Source organism: Chelonoidis abingdonii, chromosome 11 (assembly GCF_003597395.2).
Source record: "Chelonoidis abingdonii isolate Lonesome George chromosome 11, CheloAbing_2.0, whole genome shotgun sequence".
Classification (NCBI taxonomy): Eukaryota; Metazoa; Chordata; order Testudines; family Testudinidae; genus Chelonoidis; species Chelonoidis abingdonii.
Window position 1 is genome coordinate 36,781,339 of NC_133779.1, and position 27,908 is coordinate 36,809,246.

The 27,908-nt window shown below is 39.9% G+C and overlaps 1 protein-coding gene across 2 annotated transcripts; it reads left to right on the forward strand.

Annotated features, from left to right (window-relative positions):
* Positions 1 to 30: 30 nt before the first annotated feature.
* Positions 31 to 27,114, forward strand: LOC116823534 (scaffold attachment factor B1-like). 2 transcript variants are annotated; one of them, XM_075070878.1, is made up of 21 exons: positions 31 to 332; positions 2,120 to 2,207; positions 3,555 to 3,616; positions 3,697 to 3,903; positions 4,930 to 4,992; positions 6,109 to 6,136; positions 7,031 to 7,529; positions 7,930 to 7,976; positions 14,628 to 14,728; positions 16,394 to 16,543; positions 16,641 to 16,720; positions 18,316 to 18,455; positions 19,766 to 19,857; positions 20,152 to 20,258; positions 21,896 to 22,189; positions 23,385 to 23,522; positions 24,221 to 24,263; positions 24,869 to 24,990; positions 26,097 to 26,209; positions 26,344 to 26,423; positions 26,746 to 26,827. In XM_075070878.1, the coding sequence occupies exons 1-20, from the start codon at positions 144 to 146 to the stop codon at positions 26,397 to 26,399; spliced, it is 2,619 nt and encodes an 872-aa protein (XP_074926979.1). In that variant the 5' UTR covers positions 31 to 143; the 3' UTR covers positions 26,400 to 26,423; positions 26,746 to 26,827. The 2 variants fall into 2 exon arrangements, with proteins under 2 accessions (XP_074926979.1, XP_032634060.2); XM_032778169.2 differs by having other exon boundaries at positions 32 to 332; positions 26,344 to 26,395; positions 26,746 to 27,114.
* The last annotated feature ends 794 nt before the right edge of the window (positions 27,115 to 27,908 follow it).

Here is a 27,908-nt window from a genome sequence, read left to right on the forward strand (position 1 = left end):
CTCCCTCTTTACTGCGCCTGCGCGCCGCGCCCGCCCTCTCCCCAGTGCGTTTCGGCCTCGCCACCATTTTGTGCTGGCGATCGCGGCTCTTGCTGCTTTACCCTGCCTAGTCCCGCGCGCGTGAGAGCCGGAGCAGCAGCGTCATGGCGGAGAGTCAGTCAGCTGCCGGGCTAGGGGAGTGTGCGCCCCTGGGCGGGGCGGCTCCCCCAGGCTCGGAGCCCGAGACCCGGCGGCTGAGCGAGCTGCGGGTGATCGACCTGAGGGCCGAGCTCAAGCGCCGCAACCTGGACAGCGGCGGCAACAAGAGCGTCCTGATGGAGCGGCTCAGGAAGGTGAGGGGCGAGGCGGCGGTGGGGGAGGGGCGAACGGAACGCTCGTCAGGCTCCTTTGTCCCGCGCTGAGACTCATCGACGCATCGCGTCCCGGGCCCGGCGGAGCGCTCTCCCGGGGGGGGGGATGGGAATGGCGCTAAGCCAACGCCCGGTACGAGCTGTTCAGAGTCTTCTCGCGCGGGCTGCCTCTAGGGCGCGTCCGCTCAGGCGCCGCAGGACAATGTCTGCTCTATTGCAGCCCTGGTTGGGATACCTTCCTGAGGGCCACCAGCGCCCCCTCCTTCGGCCCCCCCTTTCTGGGGGCTCTGGCGCCCCCACTCTGCTCTCAACTCACCCCCTTCTCTGGGGCGCTACCCCCCGAGACCACCCTCTCTGGGTTGGGCCCACCTCTGCTCTCAACTCCCCCCTTCTCTGGGCCTGCCCCCCCTCGGCCCGTCTCTGGGGCTCTGGCGCCACCCCCTCTGCTCTCACTCACCCGCTTCTCTGGGGCGCTGCCCCCGGACCACCTCCTTCTGGGGCTTGGGCCCACCATCTGCCTTCAACTCCCTTCTTGGGCCAATATCCACCCCCCGACACTTCTTGGGGCTACCCCCCGGACCACCCCCTTCTCTGGGGGCTCTAGCCCTCCACTTCTTTCAACCCACCCTTCTCTGGGGCCGCTACCCCCCCGGCACCCCTTCTCTGGGAGTTCTAGCCCTCACTTCTCGTCTCAACCACCTTCTCTGGGGCCATACCCCCCCTCCACACTCATCCTTCTCTGGGGGCTCTAGTCCACTCCTCTTTCAACCACCCCTTTTTCTGGGGCCGCTACCCCCGAGACACCCCTTACTCGTGGGGCTCTAGCGCTCCACTCTCCTCTCAACCCACCCTTCTCTGGGGCCAACCCGCCCCCGGCACCCCTTCTCTGGGAGCTCTAGCCCCTCACTCTTCATAACCCACCCCTTTTCTGGGGCTAATCCCCCCCCGACCCCCCTTCTCTGGGGGCTCTAGCTCCCCACCTCCTCTCAACCACCCCCTTCTCTGGGGCTGCTACCCCCCCCCGACCACCCGTTCTCTGGGAGCTCTAGCCCCTCCACTTCTCTCTCAACCACACCCTTCTCTGGGGCGTATTCCCCCCAATCACCCCTTTTGGGGCTTCAGCCCCCCACGCAACATTCTCTAATCACCCCCTTCTCTGGGGCCACCCCGTTATCTCTGGAGGCTCTAGCTCCCACCCCTCCTCTCAGCCCACCTCTTTCTCTAGGGCCTCTACCCCCTCCCGACCCACCCCCTTCTCTGGGGCCTCTAGCGCCCCATCACTCCTCCTGACCCACCTTCTTTTCTGGGACCTCTAGCCTCCCCTCCTCCCAACTCACCCTCTTCTTTGAGGCCTTTAGCTCTCCTTCTCCCCCAAGTGCACACTCTTCACCGAGCTCCTTGGGGCTATTGTGCTGCTGTCATCCTTGGTTGAGGAAATGTTGTTATGTATTTGTATTCCAATGGCACGTGCTTTAGGTTCTGTCCAAACCCATAAAGAGCTGGTCCCTGCCCCCAAAAGCTTACAGACTAAGTAACCTGCCAAGCCTTTAGATATGGTGCTGTCATTTAGAGAATAAATGTCTTGCTGCTGATTGTATTCTGACTTTTCTGGGAAATTGTAGCAATGCACCTTGATATAGATCCTCCTCACTCTGAGCTGTTTACTGATGGCTGGTATCTGATTCCCCTATACATGAGATGATATTGGGGAAATGGAAACAGGCTCTTGAAAACTCACCAAAACAGAAATTACTTTTTGTTTCCAATAGGCCATTGAGGAAGAAGGGGGAGACCCTGATGAAATGCCAGTGCCTTCGGAAGTTAGCAATAAAAGAACACCAAAGAGGATTAGCAAAGGTAGAAAACAGTTGACACTCCTGGTTCACAACTAACGTGTCTACATAGTCTTGTTTTTCTTTCTTTTGTTAGTTTTCTCTAAGATTACTTGTAACTTTCTGTTTTTCATTCCAGTTTCTGTTAATATATAGCTGAAATCATGCTATCAGCAACTTATTACATGTTTAAGCTTAGCATTGTTTCCTTGACCAGTGAAGACAATTTAAAAATGTATTATGAAGTTCAAATATATCTATGTTAGTACACCTTCAACCATAAAGTGGACATGATCTTAAACTGCAAGTGTATTTTTAGTACTCATGACAGTGAATACAGGATTGTGCTAGGCATAGGAGAGAGAGCTGCGCTGAAAGCCCCGTTAGCAGAGTTTGTGTTTTAGAAAGGAATCCCTCCTTTCCTGAAAAGAGTTAGTTTACTAATAATTAAACTATGTGGTTGCAAAACTTCAAAAATTGGCTTGCATTTTCTGAAATTACTTGTAGCTTATTTTTAAAATTTGATTAGATTTCAAGTTGTCACTTTTGAGTTTAAATTGGGCCACTTGCCTGTATATCCAATATTGTAGTACCTGAGAACCAGAAAGTGAAATTGACTATTTAACATTTATACCATCATAAATTCGTCTAGTCACAGACATAGCTAAGCATGATCCATGTCTTGAAGACCTTAAAATCAAAGACCGTGATCTTGTAAAGTGATGTCTTGGGCCTGCTTGCAATATTGGGATCTAAATTAAAAACTGATAATTGACTAATATATTTTTGAGATGAGCATAACAAATATAGAAAGCGATATGTTATGATTCTGTTCATTATAATGATTTTTTTTAAGATTTCTTCTTTTAAAATGTATCTTTATAATCCCCTTTTATTGAGGTGTATAGCTGTGAGAGAATGATGTAGGGAAATCTAAGTAGTCACCTGGGGTATGACTATGATGCTGCAGTAGCACATAGTGTAGACACTTCCTTTTTTTCTGTTGATGCCAGTCTACCTCTCTGAGAGATGGTTTACTAGGTTTACCTGGCCATGTCTACCTTGGGGGTTAGGTCAGCCTAACTACAGAGTTCAGGGTGTGAAATCTTTCACAGCCCCAAGTGACATAACTAGGTTGACCTAAGTTTTAGGTGTAGAATCAGACACTAGATACACACTACGCTTGTTCAAGTTGATGCCATTTAATGACATTGTAGTGGTAAATGCAGCCCAGATTAACTGCAGCCCCAGAATCAGGGTCTTAATGATTAATTTTTGGAACATACTCAGGGTTGAATAGCTAATTTAGCAAAGAAGGTGTGTATTCTGAAAAACATATTGCTCTTAATCCTTTGAATAATGCTGTTTTCAGGGCGAAAACCAGAAGAAGGCATTGAAGACAACGGACTGGAGGAAAATTCTAGAGATGAACAGGTATGTGAAACCATGATGAAGATTAAAGTGTGTTGCTTTCAAGCCACAATGAATATGCAACTATTCTGTTCTTTTTACAGGAGGATATTGAAGCAAGTTTGGATAACTTGCAGGATATTGACATGATGGATATTAGTGTATTAGATGAAGCTGAAATAGATAATAGCAGTGCTGTAGATTGTGGAGATGATTACAGTGCTGATAATATTCTTGACTCACTGTCTGATAGTAAAGACAATATTGATGCAGAAATGAAAGAACTTCCAGACCAACTTACAGAAAATGAGGTAGGTAACTGGAGATATGATTTTTCATATGTTTAATTTCTGAAAATTGTAGATGATATGCCTCACTTAAATGTCAAGAATCAAAATTTATGTATTGGATGCTAGTGTTCCACTTAATGGAAATAATTTGGAGGTCGAACTTTTTTCTTTTCCTCCACACCCTCTGTGTAAAGTCCTTGTTAAAAATATTTAGGTTTTAAATCTTTGCATATTCTGTTTTGCCCTAATTCTACATTCACATTCTTTTAAATTGCACCTTGGTATGTCTGAGAGCCTTGTGAGAGACCCAAATATCCATTATTGTACAGTATATTTTCACTTGGCTGACACAGAATTTTAAATATTTTGCTCACTTCAAGGCTCCCCTAATGTTATGTTCCTCTATTTTGGGAATGCCAATTTGGTACTAACATTACTATTACGTCTTAAATTCTACCATTGCAGTGCTGGCTCCTAAATCTGAAAGGCGAAACCTCTGGTATTCTACAAGATAAAACTGCTCTAAATCGTATAGCAGGGCTTTGAGGGATGTGTCTTATTCTTCATCTGTCAGCAGGGTCCAAGAATGTTACTTGTAGGACATGCTGTGTCTCCAAAAACCCAGAGTATGAGTCCTGTGTTAACTAATTCAGATTACTTTTTTCCCTTTGGAAACAGGAGAAGCAAGGCAATGAGACATAATAAAGTTTAAAGCTATCAAACAAATCAACAGTTTTTCTGTTCAGATCTGGAGCTTTTTTTTAAGGGCACAAGACCATTGCAAACTGATGTTTGCTGATGAATAATTTCATTAAATTGTTAGAAAAATTATCTTGACATTTTTCAGCATTCTTGGGTAGCATTTTGAGGTTTGGGAGCAAAAATTCCTCTGACTATTGGCAAATATTTATACCAATGCTATCTCCCTGGGAAAGTCAGATGAAGTAGTGTTTTCTCCTACCTTCCAATATTTTATTTAGGTTTTTATCTGTAAAGCGGTAGTTAATCTTTTGTAAGGAGTGAAATATTTTCCATTCAAACTTTCAGGAAGACTATGAGGAAATTGGAAACAACTTAGATGCTGCCTCATCTGATTTAAATATCATGAAGGTAAATTGAAATTTTATCTTTACTGCAGGTTATTTTCAGTCCTACATAGAAAATTGCCAGTTAATCTCTCAACATAATAAAACTGAACTCAACTCTTTTACTCGAATTGTAGTTCATATTATGATTTAGTATGGATGTTGTGATGCTTAATAAAGTCATAATGCCAGTCGGGTCTCAGCAGGATAGTGCATACTTATTTTGGAGTCTGGACACTACCTATACTCATATCTATAAACTGATTGAGCACATCTGCCGTTGTTTGCTGCCCACTTTGAGAAATCATCCTCCTCTACTATTTGAGTTGTAAATAAAAGTGGTTTTAGTTTGGAAAGCTTAACTTCCTTTTGTGTAGGCACCAATATAACTTAAATACCCCCTACTATACATGTTTTGATTTCCTTTCTTTTAGAGAGGAAACAAAACAATACTACACTAATGCTAACATTACATAATCTGATGTTCAGTTCACTTCATTTCCTTTTTCATCATTGCGAATTACAATGATTAGTACAAATGTGCAATTTTTTTCTCCATCTTTATTATTTTTGGCATGTTAGACATAAATGTTCTTTCTAATGCTTTTAGTATTCTGAGGCTTTGTCTATACTAGCACTTTTGTGGGTAAAATTTTTGTCGGTCGAGGTATGAAAAAAACATATACACACCCCTGACCAACAGAAGTTTCATGGACAAAAGCGCCGGTACGGACAGCACTGTGTCTGCAGTAGATGTTCTCCTGCCAAAATGACTACCACTGCTCGTTAGGAATGGTTTAATTATGCCAGCAGGAGAGCATGGAGCGGCTACACGGGAGACCTTACAGCGGCAGAGCTGTGCCACTGTGATGTCCATAGTGTAGACATAGGCTGAGTTAGCTAGAAAGACACACAACAAATGTAGCTGAACTCAGGTAGTTTTGATTTTTGTGGTTTTGTTTAAGCAAATACACATTTATATGAACAGTTATTTGAAATGGTTCTAGATAAGCCAGTTTTAAATACAGTATCTGAATTAGTGTTACATCAAATAGTCTAAAATTCTATCTTTGCTTGTAATTTAGACTCAGTTTATTAGCTTTATAAAAGTGTTTGCAATGTTTGATTTTTTTCCTTACAGAAAATCGAGGAATCACCCTTGGAGCCAGGTACTATTAAAGAACAATGTAATCCCATCTTTTCAACTAACCCTTTTTAAAACACTAGTTATTTTAACAAAAAATGCAGTGTTATAGTTTGCATTATTCCTATGGTGGACAATCCAGATCATGCAAGGGTCATAGAGATTGGAAACCCAATCATATCCCCAGATCTGTGAACTAATGTCTGTCATTTAAATATTTTCACTGACATAAAGTGGTTATTTAAAAGCCTCCTAAACAATGTAAATGGATCTAGAAAAGTTAATTTCAGTTTAAAAGCTAAAGATTCTACATGTAAAACAGATCTTGTGATATCAAGTATCTTAATTCTTTAACTAGTAGAGCAGAAAAGGCAGTGTAAAGCCATTGTAGGGACCTAAAATTTAAAAATTAGTAACTGGATACAGAAGAAAGAAGACAGTTTCTTCATGGAAATTCCATACAGATTCTATTCACTTTCTGGACTGAAAATATACTCATGCACCATCAGAAGATGTCCCAGTTTTCATGTTGGAGTGTCTGCTAAAAGAATTTCACAGAAATTAGAAAATTGAACTTTCAGTGCATTGATACATTCAGTTAAGCATCTTGGATTGTGGAAGTTAAATTGAGAAGAACCAGAACTGAACAATTTCATGAAGAATGTCAAGGACCAGCCAGAAGGTTTTTGTTAAATCTGTGGGGGCATTTTCTTCCCTATAACATTTGGGCTTAATATAATTTGTTAGGCTGCAAATAGTTTAGAACTTTAATATTGTATACATTAGGGTTTTCCAATCTCTGTGTAGCTTAGAACTTCTCTTGGTGTTAGTGTGGCAACCATGCCAGTTCCACATTTGTGATTGCTTTATTTCCCTGGTGATTAAATCTTGTGCCATTCTATTCCTGTTAAATCCGTAGAAAATGAGAAAATACTCGAGATTTTGGGGGAAACTTGTAAATCTGAACCACTTAAAGAAGACATTTCCGAAGTGGAGCAGCCATATGCACAAGAAGCAGAAGCAAGTAACGCCCGTGGCAGGCAAAAGCTAGCAGAGGAAGAGGGACACTCTTGCTGCCAGTCAGTCGGAGGAGATGCTTTTAGATTTTGGACAGCAAGTCAGCACAAAGATCTTTCAAGGAAGGAAGCAAAGCATTTAGTTGTAGCAAAAGGGGAGACAAGTGAACAGACAATAGATGAAGAGAAAATGGACTCTGAATCTTTAGTAATAAGTGATCAGAGTAGCAAACCATCACAAGGTCTGGAAGCCTCTAGTGGGGAAACAGCGGATAAAGGTGCAGGTCTTGAAACCGAAGATAGTAAAGAAGATGCCAAGAAAACAGAAGACAAAGCTAATTCTGAAGAATCATCTGCTACTAAAGAGTCCTCTACCAATGAGGGCGGTGATCAGAAAAAGAGGTTTGTTTTTTCTCAGTTTTAGACCAGATGCTATCTTTTTTTATTGGTCATTAAGTGATGCAAATAAGCTGTTTCCTTCAATTGGCCAGCAAGACTGATGAAATTGTAGTCTATTCCTAAAGAATCTTTTATTTCTTCGTGTGCAATTTTTAACTGATGGTTTGATTTCCTTCTTTTCCTCAACCGTCAAAGGTTGTTTTATTAAATTCTTATTTTTATCTTCTGCCAGACATAAGTTTAAGAATCTGACTTCCCTTATTTCGTGTCAGATTTCTTAATACAAGTTTGCAAAGGTGTCTTTTGTTTCTCAACTAGTTTCTGGTAGGTATTTTAATACCATAATTTAGAGTCAATTTTCCTTTTTGTTTCCTTATTGATTAACATTAATTTTTGTCTTTAGCCCTGAGGAGGACAGAGATGCAAAGACAGTGTCAAAAGATGAGAGAGGTATGTTGTAAAGGAAAACAATCTTCATCCTAGGACTTATTTGGTAAAACTTGTGTGATTTCTTTGCCTTTTTTGCAGAGTAGGTTATTGTAAATGTATCTAACAGCACTTCCACTGATTTCAATTATTGATTTAAATTATTGCAAGATTTGTTTAATTAAGGCTTTCTATCTGCATTATGTAACCATTGTTTAAAAAATACTTAGCATGTACCATGGAAAGCTTATTGTTCTGATCTTTTTCTATAGATATCAGGTGACTATATCCCGCAAATTATAACAGTGACTTCAAAGAAAACCTTTAATACATGGCAGATACGTCCTTCAGGCCAGTGAAGGTGCTTATGGACACCTCATTGGGTGAAGAGCCTTTCATAATTCTCAGTTTGATAAATTTGTTTCATATGTTTACATATAATCTTCTTTTCTAAAACAGGGATTCTAATAATTGCATGTAAATCTAAATTGCAATAGCTGTACACGTACATGTCAATCTTCAAAGGCTCTCTCTCTCAGTCAAATTCTTTTGTTTCTTCATGGAATCTGTGGATCCCACTTACGGGGCATGTACGCACCATCTGCAAATGAGATCATTCACCCAGGAGTGTCAGCTGGGCCCCATTGCCTGTGCATGTCCCTATACCTCTGTCTCACCTCCCCGTTCAAGGGTATGTAGGGCAGTGCAGCTCCAACTGCCTCTCCGTTAGCTCTGACCACTCCAGCAGTAAAACAGAACTTGGCAGTGTCTGCCTGTTGGCACTCTTTCATCAATTCAGTTTTGTAAATATTAGTAATTGCTGTGTAAGTATTTAAGGACACTTTTCTGCCCTTTTGGCAGTCATTCATTTTCTTTAAGTTTTCTTCCTCCTTCTGACTCCTACTTGGCACCTCTTCACCTAGTGGCTGAGCCTAAACGCTGACATTGAGCCAAATGGACTTACTCCATTATTAGATAGACACTCTTAATGTATTATCTGTTTTTATGAAGGCCACATACTGGACTATATGCTGATCTTTTTCCACCAGAACTCATCGCTCTGTAGATAATTTTACCTTCTTGAACAATTCATATAGGGAGCACTGGGTTTGGAAAGACGTTCCTCTGACTCCAAAAAGAGACTTTGACTCCCAGAGATTCCTCCTCTTCCGCCTTAGATTCCTCACCAAAAAATGTAAAGTAAGCTGTCATGGGATTAGAAATGAAGGTCCTCTCATGGATTGGTAACTGATTAAAAGATAGGAAACAAAGGATAGGAATAAATGATCCATTTTCAGAATGGAGAGAGGTAAATAGTGATGTCCCCCAGGGCTCTGTACTGGGACCAGTCCTATTCAATGATCTGGAAAAAGGGGGTAAACGGTAAGGTGGCAAAATTTGCAGATGATACAAAACTGCTCAAGATAGTTAAGTCCCAAGCAGACTGCGAAAGAACTACAAAAAGATCTCGCAAAACTGGATGACTGGGCAAAAAAATGGCAGATGAAATTCAATGTTAAGAAATGCAAAGTAATGCATATTGGAAAAACGTAATCCCAGCTATACATATAAAATGATGGAGTCTAAATTAGCTGTTACCACTCAGGAAAGAGATCTTGGAGTCATTGTGGATAGTTGTCTGAAAACATCCACTCAATGTGCAGCAGCAGTCAAAAAAGCGAACAGATTGTTGGGAATCATTGGGAAAGGGATAGGTAATAAGACAGAAAATATCATATTGCCTCCATAGAAGTCCATGGTACACCCACATCTTGAATACTGCATGCAGATGTGTTCGCCCCATCTCAAAAAAAGATGTATTGGAATTGGAATAGGTTCAGAAATGGGCAACAAAATTATTAGGGTATGAAATGGCTTCCCTGTGATGAGACATTTAAGACTCGGACTTTTCAGCTTGGAAACAAGACGACTAAGGGGGGAGATGTGGTAGAGGTCTATAAAATCATGACCAGTGTGGAGAAAGTAAATAAGGAAGTGTTGTTTACTCCTCTCATAACACAAGAACTAGGGGTCACCAAATGAAATTAATAGGCAGCAGGTTTAAAACAAACAAAAGGAAGTATTTTTTTCACACAACACACAGTCGACCTGTGGAACTCCTTGCCAGAGGATGTGTGAAGACTAAGTCTATGACTGGGTTCAAAAAATAACAAGATAAGTTCACAGGGGATGTGTCCATCAATTGCTATTAGCCAGGATGGGTAGGGATGATGTCCCTAATCTCTGTTTGCCAGAAGCTGGGAATGGGCGACGGGATTCCCTGTTCTGTTCATCCCCTCTGGAGGACCTGGCATTGGCCATTATTGGAAGACAGGATCTGACCTAGTATGGCTGTTGTTATGCCTTTGTAAGTAGGGACTCTGCGCTAAGTCTCCTTACCAGTGTTGAGACAGGGCCAGCAAACCCTTTGTTCAGTTTTTCTGGATCCTCTAAATTGAGGTTGGCCAACCCAGTCCACAGGATTTTATTGGGGTTTTTCTAGATTCCAATACAGCAGAGGAATATCTCCCTCAAGAGAGATTTGAGGCTATCATGTCCCTGATCTTCATCCTCAGGGAAACCCTGCAACAGCAAGAATCTCTTAAACTGTTAAGTTACATGGCCTTGTGCACTCATATGACACTTCTTGCAAGTCTTCACCTTCGAGACTTTCTGAAGTCTTTGTTTACCAACCCATCAAATACAAATATTTGCCCTGTGTTTCCAACTCGTATAGTAGTTTCCTTGGACTGGCGGACCTATCCCTAGTTGAGCTGCAAAGAAGAGATACCATTTCTGCACCTCTCTTCCCACAGCAACAAAGATTACAAGTGTCTCCATTGCAGATTTCTGGTCCATTTAAACTACCTGCAGATGCAAAGCATGTTGTCCTGGGAAGAATCCTTACTCCATATCAGTGTGCTGAAACTCAAGGTGATTTGACTAACTGTAAAGAGTTTTTCTGATGCTCCTGAAAAGAACTACAGTACAGCAACACCTTGGTAAAGTAATATCAACAGGCAGGAGGATGCCAACTCATCCTCTCCTTGTCAGGAGACAATCAAGCTGTGGAATTAGTGCCATCTTTACAGGATAACTACCAGGAACGAACAATTTGGCATTATTGCCTCAACATTCAGTATTTAGCCAACCCCTAGTAGCTGCTGAAGGACTCCATCCTCAAGCCTCTATTCGGCAAATAGAGCCCTCCATGGTATACCTCATTGCCAGCAAGAACATCAACTACTTTTTTTCCGCAGAGCAAATACCAGCCCAGGATCCTTCCAAGATTCTTTCCTTCTAAACTTTGAGACCCAAGGTCGTGGGTCCTTCCACCAGACATGCAGAAGCACATGGGGCATTAATAGACATGGTCTGAAGCTGCGGGAATAGCATTCATTTAGGGTGAGCAGTTGTTCAGGTCCCGCACAGTCAGTAGTTGGGAGCTGTGCCAGTCATGATTTAGGTGACGGAGGAGGTGGAGTTTAAAAAGGGGTTTTGTCTGAGAACAGAGCAGAGCTCAATGAGACAAAGGTTTGTAAATTCTTACCTGACTTAGCTGGGTTTGTGGGGGAAAAGGTAGTACCCTATAGAGTGAGTGCTTCAGAGAAATGCAGAGAATAGATATTTTAAATGTTGATCCCAGTACCTCTACCACTTTGGTTATAGGCTTCAGATTTCTGTTTCACCACCGAGACCAGGAACTATTAATCCAGGGGTTGGAATCCTTCTAGCTGTAAAGATTCCCAGATTTTTGTTTGCTGACAAGGCTCCGTTGTGTTTGGCGATATCGCTATTCTTTTCCATTTTTCTCAAGCTCTGAAGAATCCAGGTGATGATATACATATTAGGGTCACACTATAAAGACTGAAAAAGCCTCTGAAATAGAATCAGTGGAGTTTTGTTTATATGTGCTTGCTAAAGTATAGAAATTCAAATGTTCTGTTGAAACCTTGTGTTTAAATACATACAACAGCAACAAAATGGGACAGTTTGTAAATCTACCGATGTTTCTATTACATTCTAAAAGGCTTTATTTAAAAATATTCATAAGTATTCCAAACACTATTTGATATTTTTGTGTCTTAAATCTTTGTGTACTAAGACATTGTATAGTACTCTCTTTGAAGCTGCTGGGAACAGTTAACAGCTGTTCAGGGTTTTACATACAATAGCCATGAGGTTTAACTGCATAATGCATAAAGAGAGAGCTCTGGCTTGTGCTTCAGAAAAATGTTAATCTGAAGCGCAGGAAAAAGGGGAGTGTAATAGTTATATGTAATATTTCTTCATCTGTCCCCTTCCTGTTACACAAATAGTGCCAAAAATTGGACTTGAGACTTCCACAGTTTGAACTGATTTCTCTTTCTGAGTCAATCAGTATCATTCGGTCAAAGAGATTAGAGTGGTAGTATATGTGTGTGCATGTACTGTATTGATTCTGTTGTCTAGAACTATGGATACTTAGACATTTGGGCTGAATTCCTACAGACCCATTCTCATCAGTGATGTGTCTCATACTGATAGTACAGAAGCAGTAGGGTGTTCTGATAGGTGGCATATGGTCAGGTAATTGATATACAGAGCTTTGAAGGAGAACAGTTTTATATGCTTTGTGAATGTCCATTTCTTGCCTCTGTAATACACAGATGGGGGGAGAGTGTGTGAAATACACAGATTAGTGAAGAAATGGGTTGTGATATCTATTCACCATAGGGTCGTGCTACTTATATCCACTAGAACTGCTCACAGATTTCCAGCACAATGAGCATGGGGATCCTTAATATTCTCATGGAGGATCTGATACTGACAGGCTATTTACACATGTGACTGACAAACTAGAGAGTTAACAGGTAGTCATTCAGTGGAATCATCTGTTCCTGCTGTAAATCTTTGTCTTGTTTGCAAGAGCAAGTTTTGAAATCTGCCAGTGAGACAAAGAATGACAGATGTAAAGTTTTTTTCAGACAGGTCACCCAGACTCAGTGGAGGGGTTGATTATCCTACCTGGCAAGCTCAAACCAGAGAATTTATGGAAGATGATGAAATCTCTGACAAGATAAAGAGAGGGAATATCACTGAGAATGCATTGACCCCAGCAGTGAGGATAGCCATAGTAGCTGATACCCAGGCAAGCGCTGGGGACTGTTTTTAAGAGTCTTGAAAAGGTATGTGGAAGAGTAGAGTGCGTCAGAGCTTAAGCCTCAGTTTCTGAAACTGATCAACATACTGAAGAACAACCTGTGTACCTGAGCAGATTACATGCATTAGTCCAAAAAATTCTTGAGGTGGAGAGAAATATGCAGAATTAGACTCTTGTATACAAGACCAGGTTGTTGGCACAAATCATTGCTAACCATACTGAGGATAACAAGGGTATTAGTCCAGGTGGTCGACAGAGAAACATTTCCAGTGCACAACTCTTGTTGGAAGTGAGAACCTGATTCAGAAAAGAGAACTTTGTCAAGAGAAGAGAAGAGCTTTAGTAAAGCTAGCCTGCATTTGGTGAAGGAACGGAAAGGAATTATCAGAGCAGTTCTAAGAGACTGAAAGAGAAATATCTCCAAACTGAACAACTGTTGGTTCAGTTAGAGATAGCTAGATCAAGATCTGCTCCACCCAGTTAAGGAGGACATTTGGCCACTCAAAAGCCTAAGGAAATTGGTAAGAGAGTGGCACTAGGATTGATAAAAATATATTTCAGTTATGGGCAGCAAGGACATTTCATAGGTGGCTGAAAACTTTCCCAAGCCCAGTTTAATGCATTGATAGCACATCCGCAGATAATCAGAGCAGAATAGACACACACTTGTATAGGGGTTTTGCAAGGCAGAGTTGACAGCTGGAGGATCTGTGTGCAGAATATAGCTCAAGTGGAAGCCAGTAGAGCATTTCAACAGCTAGTAGAACCTTTTTTTCACGGCTGTGGTTATGTGGATGAATCCAAGTGTGTCACTCAGTGCCTTGCAATTTGTTACCCATGAGTAGATAAGCCCCCTCTGTTGGGCGTCAAGGCCTGCACAACTAAAGTGAGACATCCTTTTCAGGATGCCTAAGAAGTTTTCTTATATCAAATCTGCAGGGCTGCCACTTGGAGCTCAACCCATACCTTTAACAGCTGTTATACCCTGGATTAAGTGATTGAAAATTTTACCTTAGAAATACCTAAAATCCATTTTTTTCAAGTCACTTAGGTTCCTAAGACATATAGGCCCATATTTTTAAAGGTATTTAGGTTTTGCTGCACTCAGCGCCACAACACCTAACTAATTTGTAAGCCTAAATCTCATTTTCAAAAGGGCTTTAGACACTTAGGAGTCTAGATTGAATGGTCAAAAATTCCAGTCTTTCACGCATGAGGAATATTTGTGCCATGAGTGGGATTCACATGGACAAAAACGTCTCTTAAGAACCACAGTTATCTAAGGTGAGTAACGATTCTATTTAGTGGAGTCTGAGTGTTTGTAAAGTAATGTACTATATTTTTATCATGCATGTTAAAGCTTGTAGTTTGTTACAACTGCAAATACTTTGATATTAAAGGTACTCATTTTCAAGAATGTCAGTCAGTGAAGGTAAATTTTACACTATATTTCAATTGACCTGTGACTAAAGAATGAACTGGAATTGCTTTTTTTAATTCTGGTGAAATAATGAGTTTTCTTTTTGAATTAGGTCGTGCTAGTAGCAGTTCTGGTAGAAACTTTTGGGTGAGTGGACTTGCCTCCACCACTAGAGCTACAGACTTGAAGAATCTTTTTAGCAAATACGGAAAGGTAAGGTTTTTGATCCTTTTGTCCAAAACTCGCTAACAATATTTCTTCTATTGGTGTTTGCTATTTAAAGTATTTTAATGGAATACCAGTACCACAGATTAAGTACAGTTAATTGGAAGTGTAAATTGTCAAAAATATTTTTGGTGCATGCACAACAGCAAATGAGATGTACTAATCTAAGCCATTTAAGCTTTTGTAGTTTGTCCCTCACCCAATACAAAAAATATCCTTTCCTCTCCAGATCCTAGTTTGAATCAATTTAGGCTAATGGCTTTAACACCTGAAAAAAGGTTTTGTATGCTGCTGTTAATGGTGTGCTGAATTAAATCCCGTAACCCCTGTTAAGAGGAAAATTGGAAGGGCTGATTTAATATATGATGGATGCCAAAATTAGTAACTTTCCTCATATTTGAGGGAATACGTAAGCATTTTCTCAGAGGTTCAGTAGCGTACTTTAAAACGACATTGTCAAATGACGAGTGCTTAAATACTGTTCCCGCTGCAAGCGGTGGCAATGGCTTTCCGCAAATTTAACTTGAGAAAAAGCAAAACTTAATATATTGTGGTCTTATATTAAATCAAATGAATTAAGTTCAGTACATCCGGGAATTTGTTTGAATTGCCTGTGGTTATTGCATTTGATGCCAAGAGAATTAACTATGTCAAACTACATTATTAAAATGAGGCATACTCATTTTGCTTAGTTTAATCTAAAATTTCATCTGATGATCTGGGAAGAGATGATTCTAGAGAAATGACACAAATGTGAATCCAAAATACCGTGACAGCTGTCTTTGTATTTGCCTGAATAATCTGACAGCAGTGACTGTAATTCAAACAAAAGAATCCACATTCTTCTTTGGAATATTAATTATGGACAAAGTTAAACTTACAAGAGGCAAAAGTACATCTGCGGTAAATTACATGTTTGTTAAAAGCATATTCCAACTTCAGCTGCAATTTAAAATGGGAAGCCTATGTGAATTTCTGATTTATTCCCTCAGTGTAAAGTGTGCTGTATAGACTGTCTGCATAAAAAAAAGAGCTTTTATGGAAATACTTATCTATACACGCTGTTTCAGCATTTTCTTCCCTGTCTTCTGTAGCGTACTTGAAAATTGCATATAAGTAGGCTTTTTTAAATCGTATTTTTGGTGAGTGCTTCCCATCTCTCAAACTGAATTGTATTTGAAAACATTTAAAATTAGTTAGTATTTTGTGCGTACAACTACCAATGACTGAAAAGTTACATTTTTGATATTGACATTGAGACTCATCCTAGCAGATTGTTGAACTAGTATCAACACGGGTAGAAATTACACTTGCCCTTGACCGTTGTTGTTCTTGTTGCCATTCATCAAAATAATGGTGATGATGCACAGAAGAGCTAATAGATTTTAGAGGATTTCTTATAAATAGATTTCACATTGTCTGCTTTTCACCAGTTGAACTTTTGCAACATTGCAGTTACAATGCTTGGTTCCAAAAGATATTGTTTTCATAATTGTTTGTCACTTAAAAACAGATGTTCCAGGTATGATAGGCTGCATTATAGTAGGTAAAAGAGGTGGGGGAGAAGGAAGCTAATACTTTAAGGTTTTAAGTAGGCTGTGTGTGTGTGTTGTGTACTTATATTAGAGTGACACTATAATTGTCCTCCTTAAGGTGATTGGTGCAAAAGTGGTGACCAATGCTCGCAGTCCTGGTTCTCGCTGCTATGGGTTTGTTACAATGTCTACGGCTGAGGAGGCAACAAAATGTATTACACACCTTCACAAAACAGAGTTACATGGAAAAATAATTTCTGTAGAAAAAGTAAGTTATAATTCTCAACAAAAGATAGAATAACCCCGTCTAAGAATTCCTAAATTACTGAAATGTTTCAACTTGTGTTTGTCAAATATAATTTCAGGCAAAAAATGAACCTGCTGGGAAAAAACCTACAGAGAAAAAAGAAAGTGAAGCGAAGAAGGAGACAGTTGTCAGTGAGAGGTATCATTCTATAGATTCCATTTCTGAAAAATAGTGTGATCGTTTTGGCGCTTTTTCTACTTTGTCTGGAAAAACAAAGCTGTGTTAAGAAGTGAGCAATGTGAATACAGAAAGAGGTCTGCAGTGATGCATGCAAAAATAGGAATATGAATGGAAGCAATATTTGTGTTTCGTTTTCACATTTCTGGTCAGATGTATGCTGTCACAAATCAAATCCGTATCTGATTATCTAGAATTAATAAGGCTTAAGTAGCAAAAAAAAAAACAGTAACAATGAGTTAAAAAAACACAACATAAATCCCTGATTGAATTTAATTAAAAGATCTCCACCCTGACTCCCCTGTGTAGACTTTGAAGTATCCCAATTATTGTTGAGGGTGGAGAAATCTCAGAAATTGATTATTTTTCTTGAATGCCAACTTTCCCTGATACGCACTTGGATCCTTACTTCCTACCCCAGTTGCATTTCTCAGTTCCATTTTCCAGTTCAGTTTTTTTTGGCTCTCTGATGTTTTATCGTAATGACTGTTCTTTCTGATCTGTATTACCAAATATACTATTATAAAAGTTAACAGTGAGTGAAGTGCAGATATTTCAGCTGCATGCCTGGTTAGGCATATATAAATTGCATGTTTTCTCAGTCGTGGGCTTTTTGGTATTTCTAGATCTTCTTATGCCAGCCTGCAATAAAGCCTGCTACACCTCAGTATCATAAACCTATAAACCCATGCATCCGACGAAGTGGGTATTCACCCACGAAAGCTCATGCTCCAAAACGTCTGTTAATCTGTAAGGTGCCACAGAACTCTTTGCTGCTGTAAAGAGCGCTACTCCAGAGTTCTGATCTATTCATTAGTCTGTTCCCGTACCAGAGCTTTTTACACATGAGAGATTCTCTCTTGGAACAAGGCTACCTAGTGCTACTGTGATAACCAACAGTTGGAGATCAGATGTTCAAGATTCTGTTCCCACCATTTGTTCTCACCAGTGCCACTCTGCTTTTCATTTTAGGAATACTTAGAGTAGCCAGGAGGGTTCAGCTAAGTCCTCTGCTTTAAATGTTTTCTTGAAGCATAACTTCCTTGTCAAATGCTGTTTGATAACTAGTTTTTTCGTCTTTGTTTAATTTAACCCTCACCTCTGGAAATGTAATTTTATGAGAGGTTTGCCCACCCACTGTATAGTGTCAGTTTTGTTGGATTCAGCAGCCATGCTACAAAAACTCTACCAGGCTTGACATTGATTGCCATATTTTCTCTCAAAAATCTTCTCTGACATTAGGCACACCATAGGGTGTGTTTTCCTGTTGTGTATAGTTCAGTTATCCTGATCTTATGCTAGGCAAAACTTCTTCGAAGCTATACAGTAGGTTCTGATCTTTTTCACTTCATGCCAACAGAGGAATTAGCATTTTCAGTATCAGTGCCATTGAACATAATGTGCATCTCTTCCAGAGACTTAAGCCAATGCCTTATATGCAAAAGGACATTTATATCAATCTGCTTTTAACTCAGACTTTCTGCACATTTATATCATTCTTTGTCAATGTGGTGTTGAGTTTTTCCTTCAGTTTTAAATCAGTTTATTTTCTGTAGGTCTGGCAGTGTTAAAAAGGATGAGAAGGCTGACCAACAAGATGATGCTAAGAAAGCAGAAGGAAAAGAAGAAAAAGAAGAGAAGGATAAAGATGAGCTGAAGTCTGGGTCATCAGATCAACTGAAGACGACAAAATCAGGTAATTTAACTGCTGTTTTGTTCTAGAATATTAGGCATGATTCGTGTGGATGCTTACAATTGTGTCTTCCCAAACCAAATGATTTAAATGTTTTGTAAAATCTTTTGGGATTCTAAGATGGAAGGTAGGATGGTACTTTTTAAAAAATTACCGTAGCAGACTATGTTTTGGTCATCATATTAAACAGAGTTATTGTGCATAATTTTGGGTGATGAAAAACTGCTGGTGTTCTGTCAAGACTTTGTGAAACTGGTAATTTGAAAAATTGAAGTGTTACATGCACATATGTGAAATAGATATCAAGGCTAATAAATAAATAAATAATTGAGATATACCAATCTCCTAGAACTGGAAGGGACCTTGAGAGGTCATTGAGTCCAGCCCCCTGCCTTCACTTGCAGGACCAAGTACTGATTTTTGCCCCAGATCCCTAAGGGGCCCCCTAAAGGATTGAACTCTCATCTCTGGGTTTAGCAGGCCAATGCTCAAACCACTGAGCTATCCCTACCTCCGTCCCAAATAATAATATAGGTAGCTGTGTAACTGGGACTATCAGGTCCATTTTTAGGGGGGAAGCTTAGAAACAAGCACTATTTGCTATATATGTTAGGATACTTCAAGTGAATGCGATTAGAAATAGGATGTATAGTCAAAATGTCACACTGGACTTTTGCATCACCCTAGTTATGTAGTAAAGGCTGGGTAGAATGAGAAAACATAGGATTTTGTTTTTTCTATTTCAACATCTCTTATGTCTCCATGCCTGATATATTTGTGAACACACAGGGTGGGTAATTTAATCCAATATAAGTTAGTAGTAAACTAAACAGTAAGTAAAGCTTAACAATAACTTGTCAGTAGAAATCTGCTGAAAACTGCCAAAATTATAAAACTTAAGTCTTGTTTATGAATTCTGTTTCTTTTTGTTATAACAATCATTATTGAATGTTTCAGGTTATACTGACAAGTGCATTTCATATTTAGTATCTGTTGTTTTTAGAAATTGAAACAGTTGTATAAAAATGTATTCACTATGTATCTGATAACTCTGAGATATCTTTAATATCAAGTAGCATCTAAAAGTCTTTACAAGGGATCTGCCCCTGGTGTAACTCAGTTTGTAACATAGCAAAGATAAACTAAAAATGTTACTTTATTTTATGGGTACAAATTGCAGAAGTCACTTCTGTGAAACAGCATTTTGAAAAGGGGGTTAATGTTAAAAATGTTCATGCTTTGAGGACTTATGCCACTGAAAGTCAAAGCTCCCATTATATTATGTAATCTCCTTTTTGTTGTGGTTTGTGTAGGAAGTAAGGGAGCAGAGAGGATAGTAGTAATGGACAAATCCAAAGGAGAACCTGTTATTAGCGTGAAAACTTCAACAACATCAAAAGAGAGAGTAAGTTTAATTTTTCTGGGTTCAAAATTTCCATTAGTAAAATGGCTTTCAAATGGCTGACATCCCAAAACACCAGCACTGCACTCAAGCTAAGACATGTTTCTTTTGTGAGTTTTGTGTGCACTTATAAAAGGAATAAGTGTGTTAAAAAAAAAATTCGTGCAGAGACTAAGCTCTCAGACATACCATTTGTAAAAGGAAGGGATGTTATGAGTATTGTTTGATCGTTTATCATAACTGTGTTCTTAGAAATGCACTCCAGTAAGCCTTTATCAACTTTTATATTTACTATAGAGCCTTAAGAGCCAGGACCGCAAATCAGAGAGCAAAGAGAGACAAGGTATTGTGCCGTTCGACAAAATCAAAGCACAGCGAAAAATTAGAGAGGCAGAACAACGCCGGTAAGTTCAATGGCAAAGTTGTTTGAGATTTTTTTTCTTTTTAGAACTTTGGTGACTGACTTCTCACTAAAGCTATTTAAAGGGGACATAGTCCTTTTATCGTTGGTATATGAAGTATAGTCTTTTATTCAGATAAGCATTGCCCATGTAGATGCCCACTGTCAAGTCACACATCAGGAGGCCACAAGCCCAAGAAGAGACTGCAAAGCACTGATTGTTGAGGTTATTCATATAGCCTCTTTGGATCTGAACATATGTGAAAACAGAAAAAATGTACATATGTGAAAACATAGCTCATTGTCATCCTCTGCCTTTTCCATTTTGTACATAGGTTTAATTAATGTTAAGTATTCTGCTGCTTGGCTCTGGGTGCACACATTATCAGGCAAGAGAGGGGAAAATCCCGCAAAACAATTCCATCCTACCCAATTCATTGCTTTCAGGCAAATGCCTGAGAGGACAATTCTGTCTCGAAATCAGGGGCAGATTTTCATCCAGACTCATTCCATCTGGCAGCGTGAATCTTAGCTCCCTTTTAGATAACTAACCTTGTCAAACCATTCAAAGTTTACAAGTAAATTGAAATTTTAAAAAAGCTGGTTACACATGTATGCAAAGTTGGGCTTAAATTGCAGCAAGGGAGGTTTAGGTTAGACATTAGGAAAAACTTCCTAACTGTTAGGGTGGTTAAGCACTGAAATAAATTGCCTAGGGAGGTTGTGGAATCTCCATCATTAGAGATTTTTTAAGAGCTGGTTAGACAAACACCCGTCAGGAATGGTCTAGATAATACCTAGTTCTGCCGTGAGTGCAGGTGAATGGGCTAGATGACCTCTTGAGGTCCCTTCCAGTCCTGTGATTCTGTATAAATGAGAGTTTATCAACTGTCCCTCAAAGCTGCATTCTCTGTGTCCTTTCAGCTCAGAGAGGGACCTAGTGCAGATGCTTATTTATTTCTGATACTCCTTTCATAGTGTTCTGTAAAAGGATAAAGGTAGTATTGTGTCCACATTCTAAATTCCTTGATGTTTACTTCATCTTAATTTCACATCTTATCTAGGGAAAGCTAAATCTGGGTAGGGTTAAAAAAAAACAAAAAAAACCAACCCCTTTCATAAGACTTCAACATGGTTTTTAGTATTTTTTTGAACAAGTCCAGAGAATCTGTGTCTGTTCATAGATCTAAATAGATTAGACTCTGTATTCAGTTTTCAGACCTCTTAACAGTAGATATTCCAAGGTAGTTCTTGATGGGAATAGAGATTATTCACCTACCTGTAAGTAGAGTTCCTAGCCTTTGCAGAGTCACACTAACCCATCCTCCTTTCCTGCTTCTTCACAGTCCTTGGATGATATTTTGAGTAATAGGAATGAATTTAGGGCATTTTTGATCATGGTCCCTTGACCTCGCACCTAATGTTCAGATCTGTGAGGATGTGCATGCTTCTGTGGCGGTGATATAATTGAACTCCAGTTACAGGTGAGCAGCCATCCTCAGTGCTAAATACCCTGTAGCCTGGTTAGAGGGAACCCCCAACAGATATCTAGGATTATTACAGTTCCTATTTTTGCTTTGTAGTTCATTTTCAGCATCGAAGGGTTAAATCTTTACACCTTTTACCTTGCTATTTATATAGCACCCGTGAGCGTCGGGAGAGACAGCAGCATTTGCAAACCATACGGGAACGAGAAGAAAGAGACAGACTTGAGATAGCTCGAGAGCGCCTACAAATTGAACGAGAGCGCCTTGAGCGAGAGCGGATGGAAAGAGAGCGCCTGGAGAGAGAACGGATGCACATAGAACATGAAAGGAGACGAGAACAGGATCGCATACAGCGAGAGAGAGAGGAGCTGCGTCGTCAGCACGAGCAACTTCGCTATGAACAGGAACGGCGATCGGCGTTGAGAAGACCATATGACATAGATGGGAGGTAAAAACTCCAAATACAGTGAGTTAATGATTTCCCATTTGTTGATGCAAGTAGAAAAGCTAGCAGTCCTTAGATTCTCTCTGGAAGTCCCAAACCATGGAGAGAACTTGGTAGGCGGACAGTCATTGATGGGCTTTTGTGTCAAAAGCTCCAATAGATTACATGCCAAAATGGACTTGTCACAATTCAACAGTTCAGTCAGTTACCATTCTTAAACACATTAAACTCTTCATAAAGTTACCTATAACAGTTCACTCTGAATTGAGAAAACTCAAAATCTAGTAAATTCCCCTAAAGGTGGATTTAGAAGATCCATGTAATTTCAAAAAACCTACCTCAATCTGTCTTTCTCCCTCTATTGCTGATAGGAATCTCATTTTGACTGGAGTTCAAGCCATCTGTTTTATGAGGCCCTCAGGGAAAAGTTGACTGAGGGATTGTGCGTGGCATGCTGGGATGTAAAGCTACCTTGTGCTAGCTTGTCGTGCACCAGCTGTCTCTGTGGAACCTGCTACTGCCCACTAAAAGTTTCTGGGTGTACTGAAGAGGGGTAGATCAAAACACAGTAGGGAACTTTTAGTGCACAGCATCATAGTCTACACAGTTAGTGCATGGCAGGCTAGTACAAGGTAGATTTACATCCCAGCGTGCCCTACACTAATAGTTCATATAGACAGGCCTTGTGACAGGTGGACAAATCACTGTAGAAAGTCTTAAAACAAATGCAGATAGAAGAAAATATTTCTTTTCTTGTTTCAGCACATGCACAATAAGGAAAGATTGATATAAGTTAACTCAAAGCAGTTTTTTTTTCTGAAACTCAAAGATACTGTTTTGGCAGATCAGATTTTAATAATCAAATCTAAATAATTATTAACTGTTCAGATATATCACAGAATAGAAATGGAATAATGTATTTCCTTAATTTACATTCAAAGGAACATGAATGGAACTGATTAACGGTGTAATTCATATAATTTTTGTAATTCTGTGTACACGTACTGTAACTTATAACTTGTATTGCCTTAGCTGTGCTGTATTCCTTTCTCATCTTATCCTATCAACAATTCTGCTTGTCTTAAAAAAAAAAAAAAAAAAAAGTAGTAATTAAGTGGGACTAGATATGAAGAGAACAAAACAGAAAGATGATTCTATCTGGACTACAATATAGTATTAAATCTCTACTTTATTATAGGCGAGATGACTCCTACTGGCCAGAGGCAAAGCGAATGGCGATGGATGACAGATACCATTCTGATTTTAGCCGCCAAGATCGCTTCCATGATTATGACCACAGGGATCGTGGCCGATACCAAGACCATTCTATGGACAGGTTAGTGATTTGTTTTCCTGCATTGCCTGAAATCAGGTAAAGGCAATAGTATATTTAGTATGGCATTTTTCTCTGTTTGTTTGATAAATACTGTTGTTTTTTTTAAAAAAGGACCTCAGAGTTTGTCTATTCTTGTTCCATGCTGAAGTTTAAGTGTCTGTGGGGTTTACTTGTGAAACCTGTGTAACCAGAAGAAATCTTACAAAACAAGGTGTTTGAATGTACTGTGTCATCAACTAAAAGCTTCCAACAAATGTGTTCAAAATGTGGGCAATAGCATTACGCGCAAAACTTATTGCACTAGGACTCATAAAGTCCCTGAAACAGCATTGTGAGCAGCCAGCACTTTTTTTCCCATGACTAATTGGTTCCTTTCGTATTTATATATTCCCAGTGTTGCAAGTCAGAAAGTTGCCAAATGTTTTAAAAGCTCACACTAACAGGTAGACAAGATAAATGTCTCTGTACAATGAATATTCTATTTACCTTCTAATGTTGAGACTGACTAGGTTTTTAAACTGTCCAGAATGTTTCACAGTTTCCGTATATGAAATTTGATACTTTATAAAGACTGAGAATCTACAGTTCCAGCAGAAACCTGTGCTCGGCATTTGTGAAAATACAGCCCTAAATACTTTGTATAAGTTACAGTTTAATAATGTTATTGCAAGATTCTGAGTCGAATTGCTCCCTTTCAGGAGAGAAGGATCAAGAACAGTGATGGGAGATCGCGATGGGCAGGTGAGTTGTATGTGTATTCTGGCCTAGAGTAGCTTAATTTTTATAAACTGATTTCCTATACTAAATGTCCAATTAATTTATAGTGAACTAGTGTAAGAGATGCAGATAAGGAAAGGAAAACCTGTGCATTATAAAATTTAATTTCTTTTTTAAATAGGTAAAAATGAAAACATTTGAGTAATCTGATCGCTTGTTCTATTTACTGGTACATAAATACATCAGAGGTTGTTCCTCTGGCACTTAAACACAACTAGTGAGTGTCTCAGTATGGTAAAGTGTACCGAAAGAGTGCATAGAAAATGCAAAGGCACAGCATAGAGGTAAAAATGAGTAAGGAAGTCATTGGAAGAACTTAATTCCACACAGTAACTTTCAGATTAAACTAGACCAGAATGGAATTAGCAAAAAAGTTTTGAAGTTGTTCAGAGAAAATTTTTTGCTCTAGTGGTGACACTCCTAGATAGATGGGCTTTCTGAAATCTTGCGATCGTACTGTGCCTTGTACTGATGGATAGATTATTGAATTGAGAAAATTCTATTTGACCAGCTCTTACCAAATTGAAGATCGGGTTACAGCATTCCAACGTGTATCCTTCACCTTTCAGCATTATGCAGATGAGCGCCATGGAGGACCAGATCGTCATTCACGAGACTCACGGGACAGTTGGGGTGGCTATGGATCTGACAGAAGAATGAGTGAAGGAAGAGGGATACCTCCACAGTCTCGGTTAGTATGTGGGAACGAGGGCAGTCTTTCACCAGCACTTGCAATGGTCACACTTCTTTGAAACTTCAAATGAACTTTTTGAAGGGTAATAGTAGGGAACCGGTTTTACCAGAGTAAATCCTCTCTCCAAATAGTTTCACTGAGGTCTGTTCTCTCCTGGCTGTGCAATGGATTTACACATATAGCGCCCCTGGGCATTGTGAAGCTCTGTAGTAAGGAGTTACTGTGCTTTGCTTATATTCACAGTTCTCTTGTAAGGCTTCCTCTTCTAAGGATCAAATTTGAATATGACCCTAGTGCTCCTGAAACTTTTTGAAGAGGGAGTAACTTGTAGCTAGTGGACTGAATTTGAGACTGTAAAATGGAAGAGAAGCCAGAATCTTAATGGAAAACCCAATATGGGACAAACCTGGAATCCCAGACAGTTCTTGTTTAACTATCATGCCAGTCTCAGCATGAATTAAGATTTTCCAACTATATAATGTGAAGCACTCACAGGGGTTCAGTGAAATTACTCCATTAATCTTCCTTTTATCGCAATATTAAGATTTACTTTTTGTTACTTCTGTGACTATCCACATTTGTCAGTTCCACCATGGGGTTTTACCTCTGATTTTCAGTTGAAGTGGCAGGGACCAGCCTTTAAGAGCATTTAACACCCTTCAGGAAAACAACCCAGTAAAAACACTTCCAAAGCTGAACATTTTGTTAACTTTAAAATTAGGTACTATTTCCTCTGAATAGCCACTCTGCAGAACATGACAACATACATTGTTCTCAGATTGAATTTTGATTAGTGGGTTGGTCAGAATGGCCAGTCTGGATACTCGGAGAAGTCATTGTGCATCAAATATACCCTGTTGCATAAATAGGATTAAGGAAATCCTATTTCCTCATTTGTTACGTTAGGTGGATTGTTCAGTAACTTTATTACTGAAATATGGTTAAACAGCTGAGCATTGCAATTAATTCAGGGTTGGTAAACTTGTATCTTGGTAAATGACACTAATATGTTTATGAATGAGATGTTACATTTGGCTTCGCTGCATGCTATGAAACTGGTAAGAAACATACCTAAAGATTTTTCTTTCTCTCTTTCCTTCCAGAGATGGACGTGATTGGGGAGATCATGGTCGAAAGTTTGAGGGACATAAAGATCGTTCATGGCAGGGCAGTGCAGATGGAGGAATAATGGGGCGGGATCATGAGAGATGGCAAGGTACACTTACTGCTTTATTGCCAATTGCTGCTAGACTTCTACTGGTAAACACAGAGCATTATTAGCATAAATAAAGCAAAACTGGAATAGGAGGAATAATAAAGGGAATGCTTGAAAATTCTTTTTAATTCTAGGTGGTGGTAGAGGCAGACCAGGCCATGCAGTACATCGGGGAGGCCTGTCAGGGTAAGCAGCTTTATCAAGGATAATTGGGGTGTGTACCATTTATTCCTGTTCCCTTCCCTTTGTAACAGTCATTCCTTTGCATGTTTAAATTATTCAGCACAATCTTTTGTGAGAGAACGAAAGTTATTTGGAGTTATGCAAAGTAAAATAATTGAAGAACGTTTGTGATTCGTCATTGATATAATGACAAGTGAGTCATAAAATGCTCCCATGATTTTATCTGGTGCATCTTACTGAACGAAAATCATACAAGAAATGCAAATGGCACTGATTGTATCAATTTGATGATCAAAGTTGCAGTGAAAACTTAAACTCTTTGAAGAAAACTTAGTGTGTGACTCTGTTTGCAGGCGTGGAGGCTTCATGCAGAGTGGCAACCAAGGCCAGATGATGCATGGTGGAGGGATTCAAGGGGAAGGATTTGCAGGCCAGGAGAGAGCAAACAGACCCAGTGACCCCCGTTTCAACCGTCGCTACTGAATGTGTTTTAATTTTTTAATGTGAGATGGCAACAGAGGTGAATTCTCTATTACCCAGGGTTATCATTAACTGTAACTGATGGGTTACCATAAATGTGTAATTTTTTAAGCTGCTGCCACATTATATAGCTCACTACAATGTGAACTCCTTTGTTTTTGTAATGTGTTGTTCATACCCCATTTAAAATGTTAGTCGATGAAGCATTCCATTTTCCATAAATAAAACCAGTTTACAGTTAACTGTCTTCTGTCCCATTGGCACTCCAAATGCCAGAGTTAGAATTTGACCAGGAGATCACCTGACAAAGGAGACTGCAACTTTAAAAGGAGGATTCTCTTACCAGCCATTTTAGGGAGGGAGAAATGAGCTAAATAGAAACGAGAGAGAGGAGGGTCAGGGACACAGAAAAGACACTGACCAAATCCTGTAAGGCTCTTGGAGTGATGAGGAAACAGGCAGAGATTTGTATTTCCATGAGGTCTCTCAGAGATCCCTTGTGAATAATTTTATTGGAATGAACTCACTTTTATTCTGGAATAGTGTGTCCACAAAGGGAACACTGAGAATGGTGCCCCCAAGCAAGGCAGAGAACCATTATTCTTATGGGCTGGTCTACACTTAAAAGTTAGGTTACCATAGCTATGTAGGTCGGAGGGGTGAACAAAACACACCTGACTGACATAGCTATGAGGACCGCACCCCCAGCGTAGATACAGCTATAGCGATGGACAAAGGTTTCCTCAGTAGAAACAAACTTTTGTTTAGGGAGATGTTCCTGCATCAACAGTAATTCCCCTTCCATGGAGAGTAGGCTACATCTATGCTGTGAGGTTATGGCCACACATCGATGTCAGTACAACTATGCCAATATAGTCTCTGTAGTGCAGACATATCCTTAGTCCAGAGGTGGGCAAACTATGGCCTGCGGGTCATATCCAGCCCCATGGACTCTCCTGCCCAGCCCCAGAGCTCCTAGCCCAGAAGGCTAACCCCTGGCCCCTCCCCTGCTGTTCCCCCTCCCCCGCAGCCTCAG

What these genes read in the sequence shown, in the direction of transcription:
- LOC116823534 (XM_032778169.2), top strand. Translation starts at nt 144, where the DNA reads ATGGCGGAGAGTCAGTCAGCTGCCGGGCTAGGGGAGTGTGCGCCCCTG. An exon ending in ACTGAAGACGACAAAATCAG is followed by an intron (nt 18,456 to 19,765) that starts GTAATTTAACTG and finishes TGGTTTGTGTAG; the next exon opens with GAAGTAAGGGAGCAGAGAGG. An exon ending in TGGGAGATCGCGATGGGCAG is followed by an intron (nt 24,264 to 24,868) that starts GTGAGTTGTATG and finishes TTCACCTTTCAG; the next exon opens with CATTATGCAGATGAGCGCCA.